Source organism: Lasioglossum baleicum, chromosome 15, assembly GCF_051020765.1.
Source record: "Lasioglossum baleicum chromosome 15, iyLasBale1, whole genome shotgun sequence".
Classification (NCBI taxonomy): domain Eukaryota; kingdom Metazoa; phylum Arthropoda; class Insecta; order Hymenoptera; family Halictidae; genus Lasioglossum; species Lasioglossum baleicum.
This window is the reverse complement of record NC_134943.1, coordinates 11,134,404-11,153,806: the sequence shown is the minus strand read 5'-3', so window position 1 is coordinate 11,153,806 and position 19,403 is coordinate 11,134,404. Positions and strand designations below refer to the sequence as shown.

General features: G+C 42.1%; 1 protein-coding gene across 1 annotated transcript in view; it reads right to left on the bottom strand.

The window, feature by feature from the left end:
- Nucleotides 1–4,515: 4,515 nt before the first annotated feature.
- The window catches only part of LOC143216466 (uncharacterized), a 44,705-nt gene continuing 29,817 nt past the window's right edge, over nt 4,516–19,403 (bottom strand). Inside the window, exons 2-7 of the mRNA XM_076439535.1 lie at nt 12,019–12,337; nt 10,590–10,830; nt 9,327–10,017; nt 8,718–9,222; nt 8,213–8,347; nt 4,516–7,700 (exon numbers count right to left, since the gene is read on the bottom strand). Of these exons, the coding sequence (XP_076295650.1) occupies nt 7,554–7,700; nt 8,213–8,347; nt 8,718–9,222; nt 9,327–10,017; nt 10,590–10,830; nt 12,019–12,337 (2,038 nt within the window). The 3' untranslated portion in view covers nt 4,516–7,553. The remainder of the gene's footprint in view (nt 7,701–8,212; nt 8,348–8,717; nt 9,223–9,326; nt 10,018–10,589; nt 10,831–12,018; nt 12,338–19,403) is intronic.

The following is a 19,403-nucleotide window of genomic DNA, read 5'->3' as shown; positions in this document are numbered from 1 at the left end:
CTGCGGATGTCTATGCGGATGTCTGCGAAACAGAATTCTAAATTTCCAAGCGGTTTCCAACCTTTATGCTGCTACGATTCCCCGAGAAAAGAATTCTTTCCGCGCCTCCCTACCTTTAATATTTATAATGGATATAATAATATAGACAAGTTTTAACCCCTAGCACTAGTCAGTGGTGCGTTACCCTATAGGCAACTTAGGCAAATGCCCGGGGCCCCAAGCAAAAGGGGGCAACTAAGATCCAAGATCCAAATTCTACGATTTTCTCATAAAGTTATTTAGTTGGGATTGGGGGCCCAAAATCCTACTTTGCAAAGGGGGGCCCCGAAATTCTACTTTGCCCAAGGCCCCAACTAGTTATAACGCGCTACTGGCGCTAGTAATCAATTACTAAACATTCAGGAATTGTATGAGGTACTATACAATGTCATGTCCACAAAATTTATAAAGTCATAGTCAAATGTTAAATCTTCGAGTTAAAATTGCTGCGAGTGCGAAGGGTTAAAAACTGTCAAGTTTTATTTATTTTCAGATATTACGGTATGAAAATTAATGTTTTATTAAAACATCTTGGCGCCTCCCCGATTGGAAACCGCTGGTGTAACCTGACACTCGCGTGAACTATCGGTGGGTTGTTCCAGGCCGAGGGAAACGCTGAATTACTCGAAAATTGTTGTTCTCCAAAGCCAGCACGAGAATCTGTAGAAATGGCGGCAGAAACATCCGCAGCCCGGCTGTGTAGTTCCTCCACACAGTGGATTCTCGAAAAATGAACACTTCTTTTCAGGACAGAGCTGCGCCTTCGTCGAGCAACGGGAAACTTGGAGATTGTCGGGAGAGAACCGAAGGGGAGAGGACTCCGGAGTTGCAAAGGGAACTTCGAACGTTTAACATTCAGAATTGCAGGAACTGCGATGCAAGTGGGAAGTTTGTAACTGAATTTTACGTGTGCAAGAGTCTCTGAAGTTCTCGCGAAAGTACCGGCAGAAATTACACCCTCGTCCGTCGCTCGTGTACTGGACAGAGTTTTATTATTTGCGACGAGAAGAAGGCGAGTCACTTCGACGAGGGACTTTACGAATTCATTTTTATGAATTTAATCGCAGCGGCTCGCGTATGTAAGTGTCGTCGCGCTAGCTGCTCGACGGAAGGCCCAGCGTGTACAATGGCGTTTTAGGAACAGTCAATGAGAAGTCGATTGCACGAATACAGGAAAAAGAAAACGTGAGAACGATTCGTATCTCGAAGATCCTTTCGATAGGAGGCGACGAGAAGTTCGTGTGTGTACGCGTGTGTGTCGGTCCGTGTGTGTAGGTCACTGAATACAATGATTACAGCGATGACATGAGGCTCATACAATAAGCAATCAACAATCGAACTCCGTGTAAAGATTAGGCAACGCACTCGCACATACCTGCCGTTAATAATAATCGACACAATAATTACGAATTAATACGTGAATCGGTGACAATAATAGCAATAATTAGTCGTCAAATACTCTTTCTCTCTCTCTCTCTCTCTTTCATACATGCTTTCACATCCGCTCACTATGTCTTCCTTTCTCTTCCTCTAGCGATATGTTAGTCCAAAGAATGTTCTACCACTTCCGTATAAACACAGTGACATTGAAACATCGTCGTTCGTATTATGCGTACAAATGAATTCATTATATTTAGATATTTATATATATAATATTTGTGTACACAGGGTGTCCCATAACACGCGGCACCCTCCTCAGGAATTTACTCGGTACTCGAAATCAATGTAAAAAATAGTACGCACATGTGTGAATTCATCGTATCTTTCATTCGTAACGAGAAATGAAGTTTTCCAAGTATGTAACGGTTTAATAAATATTTGTATTTTTGAGTTGTCTATAATTCAGGGAAATCTGTGAGGATTCTAATCGTTCGATGGAGTCGGTCCAACATATTATGGCGACACTCTGTACACTTCTAATATAAAACATTTGAAAAAATCACAGTTACTTAAAAACATCTTAGTACACCGCTTCCTAATTCTCTCCGGTCTTATTCGCTGATCTTTCACGCACCCCGTCTGCTCGCATGCTTCCACCATATTGTTTCGAAAAGATGGACAATAAACGTAAAGAAACGGAATTTGTATAAATCAGCATTACACATATATTTTTCGATCGATAAAAGTTCAAAAGGTTGCTCACACTCGGGTCAAGCGAATTTTCATTCATGTAAATGCAAAAACTGTTGTACCACCCCGACGTAGAAGTAGCCGACGAAACAATAGGTTCGTCGAGCAGCCATTTATTGTCCAGAAAGCCAAAGCTTTCATCTCGCAAACGAGCATCGCCGAACAATCGGAAAAAGGTAATTCGCGAGTGATCGCGCACACCTACGGATTCATTCACGCGGAAGTCGACATCGCAATTAAAAACAGAGACAACAAAGCGACCGATCGTTCCCCGAACCCGACATTTTCTTCCAGGACTCGTTTCACTTTTCCCGCCGTTGTTTCCGCACAGAATCGTTATCGTGAGCAACACGCGAAACCTCCATTCGTCTAACTGCGCGTACACGAGAAAAAATCGAATTCCCTTTCTCGTTCCCGGCGTTGTTTCCAGTTTCGAACCGGAAGTTGAAACCTCGAAAATTTGCGTGCTAATTAAACTGTGGCGAACCGTTTCGCTCTGCGAACTCAAAACGAATCAATTTAGTTGCTTTGCTACACGAACACACTGTATGTCTCATTAAACGAACATAAATTCATTCATTGAAGAAGCATGTATCGCTAGAATAATTTGCTGTTGTGTTATTTTGCAAACGTACAATATACTTTGTTTGCAGTAGTTAAACACGGACAGAAAGAGTGCCCCGTGGAGCTCTGAGCTGGCCCCGGCATGAAATATTTCCATTTTATATGATTTTCTTCATTTTATCGATGTAAAACTGATATAATACCTCGCACAATATTTTCAGTGGTTTGTTAACATATTGAATACGTGTAATAATTTATCGAATACAAATTTAATAATGCAATATTTTGAATAATGGTATCAGGCTAGAATATTTCCATTCTCTGTGATTTTTTCAATTTCATGAGCACGAAATCGATATAATAACTCGTACGTTACTTAAATGTTTAGAAATTGATTGGGTACCAATATGTTTAATAATGTAAACAATATTTCGAATAATGGCACAGCAATTTTTAGTGGCGCCTCAGCTCTTTGCCCCCGGGGCCAAGTCGGAGCGCTCGCTGCCCCCGTTCAACATGCACTCTGCGTGGCAGTTACGTGAACTTCCCGCGGAACAAAATTGAGCACTGTGAAACAGGAAGGGTGACGTGACGATAATCGATAACGCGGTCTCGTCGACGATGTCTGACCCGAAAAGAAGCTGTCGAATTTTCGTTGTTCGCGGGAACTGATCTCGCAGACACTCGCGTTATGCAACGCTCGGAAAGGTTGTCTTAATCGCTCCGTCGCGCGCTAATTACTTATTTACTCTGCCAGCTGATAAACCGTCGCATACCTTCTCCTCGATCACGATCGCGCTGCGAACGATTCATGGCCGCGTAAAAGCACCTAAGCTCTCCGCACACAAAGCATGGCAACACACGCTCACCGTGACGGTAAAAGGAAGTATCAAAAAAAAAATATGAAAAAAAGAGAATTTATTAATTCGTATCTACAGCTTAGTTTCGAAACTAAATAAGTTGATTCTCCGTGCGAATAATTGTTTGGATCCGTCACAATCGGTTTTCTAATCGATTACGGTCGATCGTTCGAGTCATTCAATTTGTTCAAGTGTTTTCTTTCCACTCTATTTTAATTAACGGGGCGAAGGGACTCTAGCGGAAACGAGGTAACTCGAGGACTCGTTCGGAACGCAGTACAAATATTGTTAACCGGCGAGCGATTGGTAGACCACCAAAATCTGTTTTCGAGTCGGAACAGCAACGCGTGACTCGAATTGCACTTCGCAGAATCGATGGCGAACGGGGAAAACGATCCTCGACGTGATTGAATCACTATCAGAATCCTGGAACGTGAACCCGTGCAACGAAGTTCGCTTTGAACGAAGCTTCTCGTTTCGACATCGATGTTCGAATGTTACGTGCGCCAAAAAGTAAGCCGACATTGCGAATTCGAAGCTCCGATCAATGTTTAGCTGCTGAGGAACACGCTTCCTCTGAAAAATACTTTTTAAAAGTACAAAGTTCGTTTCACAGTTCTCAGAATGAAATGCTACCGTTGTTTCGCAAAAGTTTTCCGACGAGAATGAATATTCCGGTAGTGGTTTACTTGTTGGTACACTGAGGGGTAAATATTGACGAAAGGGGACCCAGTCCAATAAACGATTGATTCAAGATATTAACATTTTCTTTTTGAGTATCCCATTCAAACTTGCAGAATGAACTGTACTCGTAATCCCGATTTATTTAAAGTTCTTTTGCAAATGGAACTAAGCCTGAGCGAAAGGTAAATATACATATGTATAGGAAAAAGTTGAACAGAATGTTGAGCTTGACAACATACTTCAAAGGCAAACTTTAGTCAATATTCACCCAGTGGGGAATTACAGCGACCGTAACCGGAAGCCAGAAACGTTAAGTACTAATCGTCGCGACGTGAAACCCCGATCTGATCTCGAAAGTGACGAGAAATACGAACGATCAACGAAAATCGAACGATCGACGAGTGGGAACACCGTTCGCGTTCGTGTTCCCAGGTCCTAGACCTTCGCAATTAAATAAAGACAGTACGGAAATAAATTTGTATAGTACACGTTTGTCCAGTAACCTTTCGAAGGAAAATAATTTTACTTCTATAAGAAGGTGGTCTACAAGACCGTATTTTGCGCAAACATTCGCCGTCTTTTAACGACGGACGCTAAGTGGCACTCGATGAATTCCGATGTATCACGTTCGTCGAGGACATTTCTTTTCTGTTCTCTCCGCGGTTTACAGTGATCGGAATTCATCGCGAATGGTAAAACAACTGGAAATCATCTCCTAACATTCGTCAACTCAAAACGGAGCAGTTATTGCATTCCCTGGCAGTGTTGAGACGAAGCGTAAACGAAACTCGTATGAGAAACTATAAGCATATGACCATAAAGATCTGAGTCTTGAAAGCTGAGAAATCGAAGAAATCGGATGGAATCGTTCGGAGGACAGGGTGGATTCGGATTCTATTTTCTCGATGGATTTACGCTGCTCGGAGTAATCAGAGAATCATCGAGATTACTTTTTATCTTCGAAAATTTGTAAGAGGGCTCTCCGAGTGCTAGGCACCGACGAAAATATCACTACGACTACGTATTTTCTGTACACAAGGCGTGACTCTCTGATTATTCCAGGCAGTGTGATACATTTCGACTTACTATTGATCCTAATTAAACGCAACAACGTGCACGAAGGTCTCAGAATTGTAGGGGCAATGTTATTTCTCAATGCTGACACACTGAGAGACAGCGAGAACGAGTCTCAAAGAGCTGCTATCATTGGAACCTTTCAAAGAAGGGAGAAACCATCGTGATGGAAGGCACTATAACGCAAGAACAATAAGAAACATCTTCGAAACATTTAAAAGAGACGTCGATCGAAATTTGTAGCACGAGAGGGTTCAACAACTGATAACTATCCCCGAATATTTAGAATACTCAGCCTAATACCTAGTCGATATGCAGTGAAAACAGCCACCAGTAACGAAATTTTAATCTAATTACTCTTCGTTCGGCCTTTGTCGCTAATCATGCTCTTCCGCTGGCTACGAATTATTTTAATGTTTCAATGGAAAGCGTAAATATCACACGTCTCATGTTTCGAGTCTCGCAATGAATTGTGCACATAATTATGAAAGTGGTTTAAGACAAAATTGAAGAAAAATGAATTTATCAGTTATTTCTCGTCACATTATTTTAAACGAAATGAATTCCCTTAGTGTTGAATTAATTTTCATAATTATGGGCACAATTATTGCGTGCCCAGTCTTGCTTTTCCGGTGGTAACGAATGCGAATTACTCGTTCTACGAAGAAAATGCGAAACGAAACTATCTGTTCAACGTGTCTGTCCGTGTGTGTGTTTTTTTTTACATAAATATATAAAATATCAAAGTACTTTTGCTCACAGGTTTCGCTACCTATCTTGTCCTAGGTTGTTGCATATGTCGCTTGTCCGTTAATGCCACTTCGTACTACGTTAAACTTTCACCGGTGTATTCTCTCGACGCTGCGAAAATACTTTCTGTCTCGGGGAACCGTGACCTTTTTTGTTGGACAGTCCTCATCAATAAAACAACGGCCGCGGACTCGATAGAAAAAATCCGCGTCACTCGTATGCGATAACTCAACGCCTTTTCCTACTCGCTTAAAAAAGAAATAATAAATTCCGAAGTAGTTATACTCTTCTATATAAACTATAAACTATACAATGTCCAACTCCTTCCGATTTCTATCTAATTCCAGTTGCCAGAATCAGCTTACAAGTCTAACGTTTTTTTAAAGCTGTGTTTGATCTGTAACTAAAACGCCCGCAGACACTCTGCAATCCTCATCGAATAACCGTGAAAACCGCCGTGACGTCGCTGGTCAAAGGTATTGTCTGTTTTCAATCGTGTTATCATCGGACTGCGAACATTCGTGCATTCGGAGCATTAAAAAATATTTAAAAAATCGCCGTGGACGCTCTTCAAGAGCATTCAATGCTCGTTTCATTTGTACTGAGTTTCAATTTCATTTCAGTAAATTTTGTTTGGAACTGTATCAGTAATTTTTGCTATACAGTGATTTAGAATATCAGAGACGTGAACGCACGAAATCCGCAGTCCGTTCATGCTGTGTACGACAAAATCGAGTAACTCATCAACGACCGCATAGTCCGGCAACGTCCGGCAGACATGTTGCATCGAAGATTCACTGCCCGCACTGGATCAGCTCGAAGAATATATTCCGACAATGATCACAATGAAGTCGTAATACAAATATATATGTTTATATGTGTATGTATGTATATAAAGAATTTTTAAGTAGCACGGGCACGCCGACGCCGTCGAAGCGTCGACGCCCCGTGTCCCAGCCATCGAACGAGTCACATTTTAATACGAAAAAAATGATTCTCGAGAGCCGACACATCATCATTATCACCTAAATATAACCTATCTAAATACTTCCTTACAGGCTAAACGTTTCGCTCCAAAAGCCAAGGATAAAAAAACGCGCCAGTAATGGCAGTCAACTTCATTCATCATTCTCTCTCTCTCTCTTTCTCGCTCGTACTCTCTTTCTCTCTTTTTTTCTGGGTTTTTTCTCCGTGTTTTGTTTGCGAGTCGGTTCCGGGGCTCCCGTGACCGCCATCGCGGTTCACGGGAACGGCATCGTGCGACTGATAAGAACATCGATCCAAAGAGCTATTTTTGTCTCATTAACGCTAGATTATGTACAAATCTTTTTCTATATATTACACGACGTTTCATCGAGACCCGCCGGGGAGAGATTTCTGTGTGTGGGCGTTTTAGCCGACGGGTCGTCCGGCAGTAAAGGAATGGTGTCGGATGGCCGTGCGCACCTTCCCTTAGGAGAGGACGTTCACCTCGCGCGGCGAGCCGCACACGTTTAGCACGCTGCTCGTCGAGTTAGGCGTGATCTGACTTCGGGCCTCGTTCTGCGCCTGTCGTATCGCCTCCTTATACGGCCCCCTTTTCTTCTTGTTGTACCGAGTCTGCAAACAGAAATCGGCAATCGTAAAAATCGCTCTATTCAACCCCAAGACTAATTTTTTTACGCATCGCTAATTTAACCCTTCGAGAACGACGTCGGTACATCATACTGACTCTAAGAATATCTTAAAATTGATTGTACGCGGAGTCAAATTATTAGACACGATACGCTTTCATACTCTATCATTTATTTTCTAGAACTCAAACGTGGTTATGGAAAATATTAAAGGGTCCGAGTCGCAAACAGATTACAGCAACATCCTCAACATGATACAATATACAGCATAGAGAAAGAAAATGACGATTTCATTTTTACCGCAACTGTAACCCTCCTCCAATCAAGGCAGAATGCAGAAACTTGCCACGGCGTATGCGTTCTTTGCAAGCTTTCAGATCCATTGTCAGCCAAATTTGGCTCAAGGGTACTTTCGATCACCTTATTCGGCTCTACACTTTCTCCAAAGCTGACACTATCTTTTGTTCAGACTTATAACGGATCAGGAAATTCTTTTACCTTGAACGTCTCTAAAAATGGACTCAGCTGATCACACGACATCAGGGAACTCGTCGACGAACCGTACCAGGCGACGTGGGCCTGGGGTCCTGAGGATGTACCATCTTCTTTACAAGAAACTGTGATACTAAGAACCTGTAACAAAACAATGTCACTTAGTCAACTAGTTTCTAATTTGAGTTGTTGAAATAGCTCGAAATATGACTCTGTGAATGATGTGCTCATAATTATGAAGTTCAGTTAAATTCATTCACGTGACATTATTTTAAACGAATTCATTAGATACGAGTTACATAGTGTTTGTTATTTCAACATTATATGGGATTCATGTAGTGTGTTGATATCATATCCCTTTAAATATCTCGAAACAAGAAATATACGACTTATACCACTTTCATAATTATGAGCACATATGTTCATCATTTGCATAAACGTATTCAGTGTACACGCGTCGCATACAGTTACAAGAGGAAGTAACAAGCGCCGTCGATCGCTCGACACACACCTTTCCAGGCCACCAAGGGAATCCATGAATTTTCCCCCACACGACGTCACCGACGTCCATTCTTCTGCCATTGGCAGTGAGGCAATGCTCGACAGGAGTGGCAGCAAGTCGCATCATCAGGGGATGAGACTGCGGAGGGAAGTCAGGTGCTGTTTCACCAGCGTCGACCTCGGGTTCCTGTTCGCTGAGCTCGTCGCTGCTGGCGCCGGGACTCTTGCAGCCGGAGGACGCATTGCTCACTGGATAATCACATCTGGCGTACGCATTTGTGTTTAATCTCTTCAGGGATATGGACAACTTCTGCTTGAGGCACTGCTCTTTTATGGCTGTGTACGACTCACTACCCGGCAACACGTTCCAATTCTGTTGATTCTCCGCGGTCGTCTCGAGACATGGCTGCGCTTGCTGTTGGCTCTTGTGCTTCCTGTCCTCCTTGTGCTTTTTTTTATGCTTCACTTTATGCTTGCGCCGGTGGTATGATAACGTGTCGTAGGTGGTATTGTATCTGAAAAATTGAATGCATGCGTGGTTAGGAAAAAGAAATTGGAAGAAGTTGGTTAGAAGTTACAGCAGAAGTTAGTGCAACAGATTCGTTCGAGAAGGTCGTACCGTGGCGATCCATTGCAAGGCGATCTGGCAGGCGAAACGCCTCCCAGCATTTTTCTCCTGGCTTCCTTCTTGGCCTTCTTCAAGGCCCGTTTCGCAGCCTTCGCGCTAGCGTCCTTGACCCCCTGCTTCTGAGGGTCGACCTGCTCCTGGCCATCTTCTTCGCAGTCTTCACGGTAATCGTACTCGTTCTCGTTCTCGAAGGTTCTAGGCAGCTCAAGAGGATCCCTCTCCGTCTCGGTCTGAGCGTCCTCCGCCTCGTCCGTTTCCTGCTCGTACTCCGGATCCTGTATCTTCGAGGGTATCTTGAGGACGGTGCCTTCGCCTTGCGCGCCAAACGAGATTTTAATGACCGGCGTGGTTCTGGCGGTTCTGGTCGGGTCCTCAAACACGGTCTCGTCCCAGAGATCCTCCATCGAACCGACAGATCGCTTCTTCCGTGGTACCCGACCCGCTCGTGGCCTCATCGTCGAATCCGCTGCCGCGAACGTCTTCTTCTCATCCTCCTCGGGGATCTTCGCACTTTCCACAGACGAGCTACTCAGCCTCCTGGGCGTGGCACAATACGCCATCGATGGATTACTGTCGCAATCCGTCGACTCCATCCTCTCCTCCGTCGGCTCCAACGCGTTCACCGACGATCCGCCTGCCTCGCGTCTGTTATTCCAGTACGACGGCGCGATCTTCACCTTGTCTGCAATCAAAAAGCATCGTGAAAAACAGATTTATGCATCAAATACCGAATTATTGCCCAAAGTATTGGCTGATGTACTAGTTTATAATCTATGGCTGTTCACAAACAGAAGACAGTACCTCGCTAAGTCGTTTATTATTTGATGTCGATCAAGAATGCCACGTGAGTGATGAAATTAATATTTAAAAATGTACATAATAAATGTAAAATATTTTAATAACAATATATATCGGAGAAGACCTTGGAAATATAAAATAGGTGACTATGCGATGCTACGTAACTTTAATAATACACCTGGTATTTCTAGAAAGATAATTCCGAAATTGAAAGGCCCTAAAGAAGAATTTTTGTCTCTTCTATTCTATTCTATATTTTCTTATATAAATTTTTATTTTGCATGAAGATCCGCAGTTTACCGATTACGAAAGGTCTCTGGGAACATGAAACTCGTTAGTGTTAATCTTGTTGTGGTTGGAATGTTCGCTGAAAAGGCTTAATCATAATTGATCGTACGGTAGTAGCCTCGGTAACAGAGATAAAAATGGTGGGTTTACATGAAAGGATCAACTAACCGGTTCCCTGTGTAGCGTTATTGATCTCGTTCGGCTGGAGTCTCGAGATTTTGGGTATGAGAGACGGTGCCAGCTTCGACGAGTCGGGGCTCAAAGCCGACGACGATGAGGATTTTGTTGGCTGATGGGAAGACTCTGTGATGTTTTCGGACTGGCATTCGGAGAACAGTATCCTCGAAGGTTTTTGCGGCTGCTGGCCGCAACGGCGATCGCTTCTTCTCGTCGATCCATGACCGGTCACCTAATCGAATTGAAGCCGTCAAGTACTTTTTCGTTTTTTCTCTGTTTGCCATCGAACGGGAAACGACACCAGTTTCCCCTCAATTCAAAGCGTACAATCTTTTATTCGAACCTGTTCCTTCACCAAGACAGCGGTTTCCAACCTGGGAGCCGCGGACTATTGCCAGGAGAGGCGCCAAAATTTTTTAACAAAAAGTTAACTTCAAATAATTAACTTTTAATAAAATAAATAAAACTAAACAGTTTTTAACCCTTTGCAATCGGAGCAATTTTAACTCGAAAATTAAACATTCCTTCATAAAAGACATAAAATTCGTATAATACCTCATACGATGCCCAAATGTTTAATAATTGATTAGATACCGACATATTTAATATTGTAAACGAGTCCTAGTAGCATGAAGGTTGGTAACCGCTGCTCCAAGATGTAATTAACCCTCCGCGGACGAGGATCTTGTAAAATACGGGTGGACCCTCGATTATTTGAAGAAGGAACAAGTTTCAGTTCAGTTCGGAGTCGGTGGATGGAGTATTTTAGTATCAAAATATTACCAAGCGACGATTAGAATATTATTAGAACAAATCTTGTATAATCGACGCAGGAAGGTGTGTAATATAGGGCAAGCTGCCATGTTGGACACAAACGCGTTGTAACATAATCGTGTTTCGTAAGGCAACATTGTTAAGCTACATTTTCGTAGCCGAGGTCTCGGACGATTTCTAACATTAAAAACTGAATTCGTTCGATTAAAATAGCATTGTTGTATACCAACGTCCATTTCGTTACATACCCGCTTCCTGTTTTTCACCCGAAATATTATACAAACTCGTGATTCTCATCCTCGACCAAGACGGGACTTGTTAATCAAAATGTTACGCATATTGAATTTCTATTTTGTTGCGATATTTTATAATGCCTATTTTTAATGCGTTCATCTCTTTCATTCATTCATCTCTTCAACCATAAAAGTTAATTTTTAAAAATTGGTACAATTTCATAATAACTGTCCAACTGATTCAGCAGAGAAGCGTGTTTGTAATTCCGGCATAGTGAAATAAAGAATCGAAGGCGTCTTTTGATCGGGCAGCTCCGTCGTTAATGAACGGCAAACGAGTTTCGCGTCGAGGCAAAATGAATGGAACGTCGGCGGCGTAAGAACACCGTTAGAAAAACCAAAGCGTACTCCACCTGTTGTTGCTGAGGCTGGTGGTTCTCCGGCGGTGGCTCGTCGTGTTTCCGTTTCCGGCTGACGTCGACGTTCTCGCTGTTCTCGTTGCAGATCGATCTGCACTTGCTGCAGAGCACCTGGCGGGGCCTGAGCCTGACCGTAGGCCTGGCATTCTTGTACCTGGCCGGCGGGTTAATGTTCCTACGGAGATCGACTTTGGCAGTGGCCAGCGAACTGCTTCGCTCCTGAAAGTAGCTGAAACGAGCCGCGATCGTCGCCAGCTTGTCGCCATCGGGATCTGGCACTGGTTCCGGGGGCTGTACACCGCACGGCAGGCCTCTGCAAAAATCACAACACAACGCAATTAGTTAAGACTTACGTTAGGAATATTTTAATTAACTTTCGTCCGTCCCTCTCTCGTGTAAAATTGACGCAGTTTTCTCGAGATAAGAAACCATTTTTGCCTCGTTTTTATTAGCTCACTTTCTTGTCTGTCTGCTCGGTACAAATTTTGCAATTGATTTTAAACTAACTTCCCGATGAGCTAGAGACTTGAAATTTTAAACATATAGCTCCGAACTGGATGACAAAGCAATATTTTTAAAAAAATTTTTTAAAAGCCTATAAGTTTAGGAGATGTGATCTATTAAATTTAACCGTTACACCTCCCCGCGCGACGCTTTGTAGTACGTGATCGCGTTCAGCGATCCCCACTCCGCGCGACAGCGCTCCCTACTCCACTACGCGTGCCCACTCTTACTCATCCCCACTCCACTGACCCGCTTCGCACCGAAGGAGCTCAGTGTGCGTTTGAGCTCCGTGCGGTGTTTACTAAGTTACTACGTATTACATATTATACTATCATGTTTGTTTACCAAGCGAAAGAACCGTTACACCGAGATTCTCCGTCAACCTTTATCTTTGACATTTTACCACGGCGTTTGTTTTCGATATGACGCGGGTCGCAATACCGTCTGAAATTTATTACGTGTCTCTGTTATATCATCATCAAAATGTTTAAAATCGATTGTAAAATTTCACACACACAAGACTAAAAAGCAGAAAATTATTATTTAAATAAAAATGAATTTTTTAAACATACCACGTTTTTAAAGCGGACTAAAAAGTATAAAATAATTTTAAAACGTGGTATTTTTAAAAAATTTATTTTTATTTAAATAATTCTTCTATCTATCTTGATCACTAGACAGCGGACTTTATGTATTTATGACGAAAATGGAGACGTACAATTTAGAGCAGTGGACAGCTTAATAAGATGATTAAAAGAAGAAAGAAATTTCTATTTGGATCTTGTGTCTTGCAATCAATGCAGACATTCTTTATTTTGGATAAGCTTTTTTCAAAGCACTGCTGTTCACATGATTCTACATTTTTATATTGCTTTAAATTGCACAGGGGAAAGTTTCATGATTACTTAGACACTTACTTCTCGATACAATAAAGATATAAAAAGAAACTCTTCTCTTGACGAGGGTTAATTTTTCAGTTTGTACACCATTTACATGATAAAAACAGGTGTTTCCTTGTAGAAAATGATAAAATAATGTGGTGTGATACGTAACGTTATATTTAGACTGTGTGTCTTTGCATAATTATAAACGTTGCTGCATGAAGTATAGTGAAATGTAAATTTTACAGGCTCCAATACGGTGTTGACAATCTTCCTTGTTTAGAAAATGTATTCTCCGAAACGGTGAGCCTGAGACTAATCACTTTTTTGTCTATCGGTCATTAACGTGTTTGCAGAGTATTAAATTGTTTAACGAAGCTTCGACCTTATCTGGAATCTGATGCTTACTCGCGTGGTTTTAATTTTAAAAACGTACAAAAACCAGGAGAGAACGACCTGAATAATGAAGCAATGTAAGCCATTAATAGTCGCATGCAAATTGCGGGTGAAAATATGCACGTGTTCGCCGGCGATCGCTACGGGAAAAAAACATGTTTTAGCGTAGATGTTAATAACCCTAAATCTGACGTGTTCGGGGCAAGAGAACGTCGTGTGAAATATTCAGGAAAGCGTCGATGCGTTGTCAGAGATAAAGGGATTAGTAAATGTGCGACGTACACGTTTAACGAAACGCAAGAGGGAAATGATATCATCGATCGAGGTAGAATCGAATCGCGGTAAGATAATGAAACCTTTCGTAATGAAAGTACTACTATGATAATATCCCCGCGGTGTACATCGGCAACGATGGAACACGTAAGCTGCTAACCGAGAACGCCGGCCACCGGTTCGAAGTCATTGTGTTAGAATTGCAATTTTTTTCGTGGCCGCGGCGCGCCGAGAAGGCTCGCAAGAAACTGAACGATGAATAGAAAGGAAGAAAGCTAGTCATAATGCCGCTCGCCGAACAACTTCATCAAATTTTCACATATTTATCCGGCTAAAACTTATGCAACGAACGGATTCTCGGCGTTTACTGTGCGCAAGGGGTGGGTGTCTAATAACAGCGTTCGCTTATTCGACATTTTCACACCTTCCTTTCAATCTTCTCACCTGTTTAATCCCATTCCTGCGTTTAACCTGCCTGTATTATTCTTTCCACGGCTGGAAGGATTAAGAGGAAATTCATTCTTGATACGTTATCAAGCTAATCATATTTCTGTATTTTTGTTGCCACTGCAATACACAACGACAGCAAATATAAAGTATCTTTAAGTTTTTTGGATGTTCTGTTTCACGCAAAATAAAAACCGTCTCCATCGAGTACAAGAAGAAGCAGTTGCATAAACATTAGGATCAAGACAAAGTTCATTCTTACTGTTTTACGTGTCGTTAAGACTGCAATGGGCAACGACTGGAAATATTAGGTTGTGAAGAATGAAATGCCGGCCTCTTGTCCCTTTGTTTTAATTGCAATTTTATAACACTAAATCTTTTCCTTAATTTCACGAGTTATATGTCATTTTAAAGCTTGTTTTACGCTCCATATAATTATGTTTTTGATATTCGATTTTATTCGAATTTTTATTAAATTTTATTTCAGGATGTCAAAACGCGATTTTCGCATTATTTTTTTTCTACGAGTTCAAACTAGGCCGAAGTGCCGCACAAGCGGCTCGGAATATCAACGAAGTATGGGGCGAAGGTGATAGTTTGAACTCGTACAAAAAAGTAATGCGAAAATCGCGTTTTGACATCCCGAACTAAAATATAATTTTATAAAAATTAGAATAAAATTAAAACAAGCTTTAAACTGACATATAACTCATTAAATTGAGGTAAATATTTATTGGTATAAAATTGCAATTAGAACAAAGGAACAACAATCCTGCATTTCTTTCTTTACATTCTAATATAAAAGTTTCCTTAACGTTTCTGGATTTTCTGCTTCATCCAAAATAAAAATTGCATTGATTAGAAGAGAAAGCAGTTGCACATTTGATTTCTTCTCTTAACACTGTCAATAATCCGCAGTCTGCTAGTTAATCTTCGTGGGCAGCGAAAATGTATGAAGAGTCTCCATTGACGAGCGATCAAAAAATTGCCAAGTAAAAAAATGACCGAGAGCAGAAGCTCTGGAGATAGTGTGAGGGAAGAGGGTTCCCCGATGGCCTGGGACTATTCCCAGCAGTGCCGAGACACGTTTTCCATGCCGGTAATGGCCGAAAGAACCGCGTGACCGACCGCAGGAACAAAAACGCGTCTCTGTCTCTGGTCCGGTGGCCGTGGTCGGCGGTTTCGCAACGTCGAAAACCGTCTCTGGCCAGTCCAAAAGATTATTGGGCAAATGGTCGGGCCGACACGTGCAGCTCGCCGGGTGATGGCTTCTCGTGCACAAACAACACGCTCGTCGTATTGATTCGCGTGCGGCCGTACAATGAGCGACAGACAGCCCTCGATATACCGTGTATCCATTAATATTTTCCGGGTGCCGATACACCGGTCGGAGACCGACGGAAGCAAATGCGAGAGAGGAGTCCTAGATGAAAGCCGACGCAGAGAGGCGAGCCAACGTCGCGTCGATACAAGCGAACCGAACCCTGAACGAAACCCCGAAATAAAGGGAACAGAAGCGGAAAGAACCTTCGCAGAGGGAAACCAACGAGTCGACGGCAAAATCACAGCATCCAGAAACGATTCCCGATGAAGAGAGCAATCCTGGACGCTTTTGGCCCGGCCGGATCAGAAGCGAACGCGATTTCGCTCGAATAATGCGGCGACACCGACCGCATTTCGAACGATTCCCAAGGTAAAAATAAATTAGAAACGTGCAGTAAAATATTCTCATGGTTACTGTCCGATTTTTACAGTCTAAGAACGTAACGCGCGTGCGTAGCGAGTCACGTGACCGCCTGGGCGGGTCCACTAACCCCGCCCCGCTACGACGCTGGGCGTGTCCTCGAGAGAAAAGTCACATTCCTCAGCGTCTCCGGTATGTTATTATTAAATAAATGTATTCTATACAGTATAGAGACCCTCTCCCACGCGATAGAAAATAGTAAATATGTTATACACAGCGTTCTATTTAAAAGTATCCGTAAATTGTCTATCTATCCAGAACCCAATAAATGTCATAGCGCATGCAAAACTCTAAAATAGTACTTCTGTCGGCTCTTTTAATTCTTCGAGCCAATATACGGAATTGGATTGATCCAACGGATACGCCGAATCTTTTTTCGGCAATTCCACCCGGCGTGGCATATGCGGCGCTTTTTATCGAGGAACGGCTGCCATCTCGGGGATTATTTTCGAGCGCATTGGTTTATTATTCTGCTTTCGCGATTCGTGCTGGCCAGAGGAGAGAAAAAACCGCTGCCCGCCGCAAAATCGTGGCTCGACGAGACCGAGGGAACTTTAATTCCGACGGAGGATCTTGCGGCCAGATACCCTCTTCGCTTTTCCCTCTTTTACTACGTCTTCTTCTACTTCTTCTTCTTCGTTGCAGAGGCGGCAGGCTCTTGGAGAAAAAGAAAAATTTCTCTTTTTCCCCTCTCTGTCCCGTGTCAAACGCGACGGTATTACGGGAAACGCGGCTGACAGACGCTGAACTTTGAGAACACGAGTCACACCGCGAGAGCTTGCGAGACGGGATTTGAAGCTGATAGAACGTATTAAGAGTGACGCGGAGGCAGACTGACGTCTCCTTTGTACAGTCACGCGTTTATAAACTAGTTTCGAAACAGGAGTTAAAAACTCCTCGCATTATGTCGCGTCGCGCGGCTCCGCTTAATTGTGTCTTACACTGTTACCGTGCAAACAAACTGCGTTAGCATCGCAGCTCTACCGTCTCCGATTGCTAACTTGGTTAATCGTTGCTTAACACATGCCGCGTCGATTGTGACGCTCCTTTACGCTTCAGCAATAGATGCACCGCGAAGTCGAACGCATCGAATCGGCGGCAATAAAAGCGCTCTTTTCTATTGGGTCGCGAGGAAAGTAATTTCGTTTTTCTGTTTGAAAAAATGTTTTCAAAAAATGTTTATAAAAAAATCTAACAATATTGTAATGTTGTTTTCAACATTAAACGACTATCACCGGGTGAAATGAATTTCTATTTAATTACAGCTTTCCACGATCGATGCAGAATATTTTTATTTGCATAAAGATCTCCGCAAATCCAGTTATTAGTTTGATCTTATATTAAATCGCGAAATTCTTATGTATCTTGCGATTTCACATTTTGAACGTCATTTTCTGCCTTGTACCTACTGCTTTCTAACCATTCCAGTATTTTTACCATCACATTTTGCTTCTTTATCACCGCAAGGGTAAAAATACAGTACACGAAAGAAAAAGTTGTGGTCCGTTTAGGCAGAGGATGTACCACCGGATTACCATTTTTTTCAACATTTTTTTATGAGGTGTTTGCTAATAAAAAAACAGAAATTCTACGACTATGGGATCTTTAAGTTGTCTGAAAAATTCCTAGAACTAATATTTTAATACAAGTTTTTTATTTATTTATGTATTTTAATACATTTCTCGAAATTCCTTCAACATCCGGAAATGAGAGGGTCCTGAGATCATTCGAAGCAACATATTCCTTTGCAAAAATGGCGTCCGCGGTTTTGTTAAGGAGTTATTAACGAAAAACACGGACCAATCAGAGCGCGACCTAGACGTGTGTTGTCAATTGGCCGACTGTGCCAACACGCGTCTAGGTCGCGCTCTGATTGGTCCGTGTTTTTCGATAATAGCTCCTTAACAGAGCCGCGGACGCCATTTTTGCAAAGGAAAATATTGCTTCAAATGATCTCAGGAACCTCCCATTTCCGGATGTCGAAGGAATTTTTAGACACCCTGTATACAGTTACTCGAATTAATATTCGGACGCTCTAAAAAAGACGATAACTCTTTTTTAATATCGGATCATACGATTTGAACTTTTTTGGGAAGCTCGAGCAATTAGTTTACTACAGGATGGGAAAGAAATTTTTCCAAAAATAGCAATTTAACGGAATTGTAAGAAAAATACTAAAAGTTGCATTTTACAACTTTTTTATGTCGGCCTGCATTGAAAATTCAAAAACTATGTTTTGTAGGTCTGTGTCATTAAAAGATGTAAGAATTCTTAGATATAGGCTAAAAATCGTGAAAATCTGCATTTTTTACCATCTTTAAACGTTTGTAGCTCATTGCAACGTCGACCAATGTTGACGAAATTTTCAGAATATGTTTAATTGACACAGATATAAAAAACGTATTTTTTAAATTTTCAATATAGGTTCACATAAAACAGTTGTAAAATGCAACTTTTAATATTTGTTCTACAATTCCGATCAATTGCTATATTTGAAAAAATTTCTTTTCACATCCTGTAGTAAACTAATTGTTCTAGCTTCCCCAAAAAAAAAAAATAAATCGTACAGTATAATATTAAAAAAGTTATCGCTTTTTTTAGAAGGTCCGTTTTTTAATTCGAGTAACTGTACCGAATATTTTACACATTGCGAATATTATATTGTGTATTTTATTTCAGTAGACATCGATGTATGTACCTAACCGTTAAAATGCATTTCACGATGTAACATTTTTGGACGACTGAACGGAACGGTTCCGGAATCGCGTTCGCGGGGTGCGGAAAAATTCCGCGGTTTTTCTGGAATCGCGGAAACCATTTCCGGCGAGCGCTGTCAATGGGCAGCTGCGGTGGTCGCATATTGTTTATACTCGCGCGGCGTCTTATTATACGTCCTCATTTCCCAGGGCTGCTCTCCGCGCGCGCCGGGACTGGATGAGTAATTAAGGAACGTACAATTAGAGACATTCTACCCGAAATGAGTAATGAGTTTCAACCGGTGGATGACACAGGTAACGTAAACACGGAAAATTCGCGAGATTGAAGCGCGCGGACAGGCGAAAGCCTGTGTGTGTATGTCGCGGTTCGTGTCTTGTAAATGGACATCGTCGTAATATCGTTGAAGCCCTCGGGCT